At 48.4% G+C, this 6,000-nt stretch overlaps 1 protein-coding gene across 2 annotated transcripts in view; it reads right to left on the minus strand.

Moving 5' to 3' along the window:
* Positions 1 to 4,837, minus strand: part of LRP12 (LDL receptor related protein 12) — a 97,723-nt gene extending 92,886 nt beyond the window's left edge. For both annotated transcript variants that reach the window (XM_030938147.1, XM_010354477.2), the window contains exon 1: positions 4,304 to 4,837. In XM_030938147.1, the coding sequence (XP_030794007.1) occupies positions 4,304 to 4,745 (442 nt within the window). In that variant the 5' untranslated portion in view covers positions 4,746 to 4,837. The remainder of the gene's footprint in view (positions 1 to 4,303) is intronic.
* Between the last annotated feature and the right edge of the window lie 1,163 nt (positions 4,838 to 6,000).

Below are 6,000 nucleotides of genomic sequence, written 5' to 3' on the forward strand. Positions count from 1 at the left end.
ATTCAACATATTTTATGTAATCAAACTTGACTTTGTAAGAAGTAATTGGTATCTGGTTTAGATTTTTCCCTCATGTTTCAGTTACTTCTATAACCTTTCTAAAATTGGAATTTCTTGTTTACCCTTAAACTAGTTATTAAGTGCTACTGAATGTTCCATAAAATTCATGGGAAAAGATTCATCCATTACATATACGCCAAGAGTAAAAAGATTATTTTAGGCTACCACAACATCTAGAATACTACTGAGAACAGTAAAGACTCTTCACTGTAATAAGCTGAAAGCCAGTTTAAAAATGAATTTTATCACAAGTCAGTCAGTATATGCTAGGAACAGTTCTACAGCTATCAAATGTTCTGGCAGCAAGTAACCAAAAAATAACCATCTGCAACTCTTCAAGGTTATTGTAAAATGATAAACAAACAAGAAACACTCTAAATTCCTTTTTTTTTTTTTTTTTTTGAGACAGAGTTTCACTCGTCACCCAGGCTGGAGTACAATCGTGCAACCTCCACTAACTGCAACCTCCGCCTCCTGGGTTCAAGAGGTTCTCCTGCCTCAGCCTCCCGAGTAGCTGGGATTACAGGCGTGCGCCAGCACATCTGGCTTATTTTTATATTTTTAATAGAGACGGTTTCGCCATGTTGGCCAGGCTGGTCTCAAACTCCTGACTTCAGGAGATCTACCTGCCTCGGCCTCCCAAAGTGCTGGGATTACAGGCCTGAGCCACTACGCCTGGCCTCTAAATTACATTTTAAGGCTTCATCTTGGGTAGTGTTTTTCAAGCTAAGGACTGCAATTTATTAGTGGATCCAAAATTAATATAATGAGTCCAGACCAGTAAATGAAGAAGGGAAGGGTGAGAAAGAGGAGGAATAAATAGAAAACATCTGAGTGCACAGGTAGTAAGAGTACGGTTTCATTAACTTTTTTCTCTATGTACATAGTACCCTAAGCAATGTGTATTTTAAGGGTGGGTTTGAGTAAAAGTTAGGAAACACTAATCTGGGAGACAAACAGAAGTGGAAAGGATAAAGCAATGGAACTGTCAGAATTAACAACTTGTGGTTTAGGACGTGAGCAAGACTAACAGCTTCTACTGACTAGAAGACAGAGGTTTTGGAAACTCCCATAGATTTGTAAATGCCAGACATCCCTATGTGAAAAATGACAAAGCACTTTTTCCTCTTACAGTAAGCCTAGAACAATGCGTAGCAAAGCTTGTGGTTGTCACCACTGATGTTTTTATCCCTTCAAACTTCCAAAGGTGGCAGAGGTCAACCTTTACTCTCTCCTCCTTACTCTTAGGCACATTGAATGCAGTTAAGATACAGTAGCCCCTGAAAGATAATTACAGGTCGTTGAACAACTCCTTCTGGAAAACATTATATTCTAGATTACAATTTAGAGTTAAGACTGGCATTCAGACAAGTTAATTTGGAAGTATAACAGCCACATATCAGAGCCCATAAAAATCGTCATCTGGAGAGTAGAACCAAAATAAACAAAAAAAGTTTTTATGTATGTGAAATGTTTCAAAAATCTGAAGCACACCTTAGAGTCATTTCATTTTCAAGAGTCACTCTGTGAAGAATTAATATTGGAATTCCCTAAATATTGGTCAATCAACCTGCTTTTCTTTGTTAACAGCGATTCTGAATATTCAGTTTCATTAATAGAGCTAATTGTTTTTGAAGCCATTTAAAACACACACACACTTTTTACTGTATAGGGGACAGTTTCACAAATTACAGCTAGTATCTGTTCTAAGAGGTTCAAGACGATAGCTATTTCTCAGGATGCATCCACTACCCATTACAACTACTATATATTCTAAGTTACCCATTTCCCGCTATTGTTACAGAACCACATCCCCCCATACTATGTTATAGCCCTTTTTCACTATTATAAACCCACATATGGTTAGAGACAGAAGAGGACAAAAAACATGCAGCTATAAAGAGGATTTCTCACTTCCAGGGTGAAGGGTTCCCTTTAATCTCTGCTGATACAGTTTAATGTTCTGCCTGGTTCACTACCTCCTTTTTTTTTTTGCACTTTGAAACTTGCTGTGGCTTGAGACAACCACCTTTGGCATAATCACCTGCTGGTTTTATAATCTGGGCCCACACTGTTGGAAAAAGGAGTTTCAGTCTTTGCTTACTAACAATTCCTCACTGAACACAAATTCCAAAAAGATAAAGCTTTGATAAGCACCCACCAGAAAGTCACTTTGTGTACAAGTACTAAAGAATGCACCAAAACAAATTAAGGGGTTCACAGCCTCTTATCCCTCGAGGCAAAAGACTTGTAGTTCAAACACTGATGACACAGGTTTTAATGAAAGAAGAGCCCATTTATTTATCTATTCTGATCAGGCATTACAGAAATTCAATTCTTCTTATAGCAGAGGACAAAGCTGGACAATCCTAATCACCCCAAATTAAAGATACCTCTCAATTTCTTCTCTCTCCTGGGCCATTACACCAAACCTAGAGCATAACACCTTCAGGCCAGAAGAAACAACATAATAGCTTATTGATCTCTGGTGTAGACCCAAACCCACAAGTCGTCAGGCAAGCAGGGATCACAGCCACTTGAAGCAGCCAACTATCAAAAGTCGTGCACTGGGTTTTTGGTCCCACACAAGCACACTTTTGGCAATTACCTCTACATAAAAAATGGACCAAACCACTCTCCTCACCAAAACAAACAAAAATACTACTAATCAGGTGCGGGAGGAACGCAACCTGAATTGTACCAAAAAGACTACTCAGTAAATGCCCAATTACGTTAATTAATTCTTCATTTAGTGTCACTTGCCAGGTTTCAAAAGCCATCATCACATTCAATTCCGTAGATAAATGCGTTCAAAAGATAATACTTGCTGACGGATTGGCTGTTGACTAAACCTCACCACCACCACCATTATACCAGTCAAATTAGTGTTTGTGGCAAATGACTTTGACTTTTTATAAGTAAAATTTACCAAAGTAATGATAACTTCTAATTCTTTTTCTTTTTTTTTTTTTTGAGATGGAGTCTCGCTCTATCGCCCAAGCTGGAGTGCAGTGGCCGGATCTCAGCTCACTGCAAGCTCCGCCTCCCGGGTTTACGCCATTCTCCTGCCTCAGCCTCCCGAGTAGCTGGGACTACAGGCGCCCGCCACCTCGCCCGGCTAGTTTTTGTTTTGTACTTTTTTTTAGTAGAGACGGGGTTTCACGGTGTTAGCCAGGATGGTCTCGATCTCCTGACCTCGTGATCCACCCGTCTCGGCCTCCCAAAGTGCTGGGATTACAGGCTTGAGCCACCGCGCCCGGCCGATAACTTCTAATTCTTTTTCTGAAGAAATCAAAGCAACACTCCAAAAAGGAAAGGTTAAAACTGAGCTCTCTGAAATACCTATTCAATGTGTTTAACTGATGAACTAAGAACGGTGAAGTCAGAAGTGGAACTCAATTATCTTAAGAGATAAATGTTCTTTGCAATTAATTCCATTCAGCTCTTGCTCAGATCCCAACGCAATACAAAGCTGTCCTCACACAGTCTTCAGCCTTCTCTTAACCCGATCCATCGACTGGAATAAAGTAACAGTGACCACAGCGGCGGACGATGATGGATGAAATTACAATTGAACTGGGAGCCAGGACACCCTAAGAGCGAGAGACTGAGGTGGGGCTGGAAACTATTTTCTGGCCTTCTCCCGCGTGCTGCTCCCGGGAAACCAACAGGATCCTGCACGCCCGGATTCGGCAGAGCCCTTGCCCGCGAGGTGGAGGGGTGGGGAGAAGTCAGCGAGGAGCCTTCTCAGGGACTCGGGTGGGGAAAGGGCTGGTGCGGTGGGAATCTCACCGGTAAGAGAACTTCCTAACCCCAGGTGGCGGGGGGGGTAGGGGGCGGACCGTCCCGGCAGCGGCGGGGGCGACCTCCTCTGCTTTCTCACAGTCATACATCTTTGTGTGTGGATTGTGCCGGGCTACGGGTCCTCGAGCAGCTGGCCGCGGGGGCCCTCCAGCGCAGGTCGGGAAGTCCTCCCGCCACCCCCTCGCTCCGCCGGGACCCTCCTGGCCGGGACCCCCAGCCCCTCTCCACCACCCGAGAGTCTGAAGGTGGGTGAGTGGAGGAAAGCATCTCCGTGTGGGGACACCCGTTCCGCCACATCCACCCCCTCGCCGGTCTTTGTCCCGCCGGCAGCCCGGCTCTCCGCTGGAGTCTCCAGGGGAACCCCAGTCCTGGAGGCCTCGAGGGCCTGGGTCGCCTCAGCTTTGTTCGGTCAGCGGGGCGCGGGGACGCGGACACTTACCGTACACCCCAGCGAGGAAAAGCAAGAGCAACGCAGACCTCCACCGCGGAGACTCTTTTGTGCTCCAGCGACGGGCCATAACCACGGCAGATGGAGAGAGAGAGGAGGAGATGGAGGAGGAGGGAGGAGGAGCTGGGGGTAGACGCCGCCGCCGCCGCCGCCGCCGCCGAGCCCCCGGCTGCTCCCTGCGCTCTCCGCGGCGGCGGGAGGGGGAGGGGAGGGGCCGCCGCCGCCCGCGCGCGCTCCCTCCTCCCTCCTCCCTCCGGCTCGCCTGCTCCCACCCCGGACGGTGCGAGAGCCCCACGCGGGGCGAACCTCCTGGGGGCAAGGGCAAGGAGCTCGCGCGCCGGCGCGAGGCGAGGGGGTGGCGGACGCGGGACTTTGGCCTCGCGCCGCTCGGGCTAGCCGGCGCCGCCACTCGCCAGACGGAGCGCGCGCCCATCCGTGCGATCGGCAATCCCCTGGCCCGCCTGCTTCGGTTCCCGCCCCGCGCTCCGCTGGACTTTCCAAGTCTGGGGCCGATTTCCCGGCGACTAGAGCCCAAGGAGCAAGGCAGCGCCAATCGATGAGAGAGCGTGCGAACGCCGACCGCTGGATGCCCAGGAGCTGGAGCGCGGGGTGGGTGTACGAGCCCGGTCGCTGTCCGAGGCCTGGGCTCTGGCCCAGCGGGTGGGGTGGCTACAAGTTGGGAGGCTGAAGGTGCTTCGATGTTGGGGGAGGCGTGTATGGTCTGAAGCTGAGAACTTATGAGTTCCTTCCTCTATCTCGTACCCCCACGTCTGCACTTGCGGTCGGCGCCGAGCTTGGAGTGCGGGCGGGCGCAAATTAGTGCGGCCAACCCGGCAGCTGGTCGGTCAGGGGGCAGTGTGGACTCCCACGCTCAAGGTGCCCGGAATGAGTCGAGCAAGGCTTGTGCAGAGCCCCTCCAGTCTGGCGTGGAAGCCCGAAGAGGTCGTTTAACATCTCACGCTGGGTCGGGTGCAGCTGGGCCAGGATGCTCAGCAGTGCTGGAGCCGACTTTCGGGGTAGATATATTGAGAGGAGGGTTCGCCCATCACGCTGCAGTTTCCCTAAAGCACTTCCCCCACTCCCAACAAATGGGAGTCCTCCTTTACATAGATCCCCGGAACATTTTTCTAAGTACGTCTGTAGTGACGCTGGCACATCATACCTTACGCCATGTGTTTTTAAAGTGTTTGTCTACAACGTCTTATTTCTATTAGATTTTATCGTTGCCCTTTGCAAGCACTCTCCATGCTATTCATTGAAGACCTACACTGCACCATGCTGTCCTATTGACATAGGTTGTCACTTTTTAATCCCAAACATCCTTGTGAGATAAATATTATCCATGTTTTATCTAAAAGAGAGAGAATAAATTACCCATGGCAAGTAAGTTGTTTGAAACAGTTTTTCTCATTCCAAAGTCAAGAATGTTTCCCCTATACCACAGCACAGTCTCTAGCACAATGCTTAGTGCCTAGTAATGTGTCCGGAATTGGTGCCTGCCAGGGAGTTCGTGGTCTTCCTGACTTAAAGAATGAAGCTGCAGACCTTCCGGTGAGTGTTACAGCTCTGAAAGATGGCAGGGACCCAAACAGTGAGCCGTAGCAAGGTTTATTGTGAGGAGCAAAAGGGCTAAGCTTCCACAATGTGAAAGAGGACCCCAGCTGCTGGTTGGCGGTGGCCAGCTTTTA

Source organism: Rhinopithecus roxellana, chromosome 9 (genome assembly GCF_007565055.1).
Source record: "Rhinopithecus roxellana isolate Shanxi Qingling chromosome 9, ASM756505v1, whole genome shotgun sequence".
In the NCBI taxonomy this organism is placed as follows: Eukaryota; Metazoa; Chordata; class Mammalia; order Primates; family Cercopithecidae; genus Rhinopithecus; species Rhinopithecus roxellana.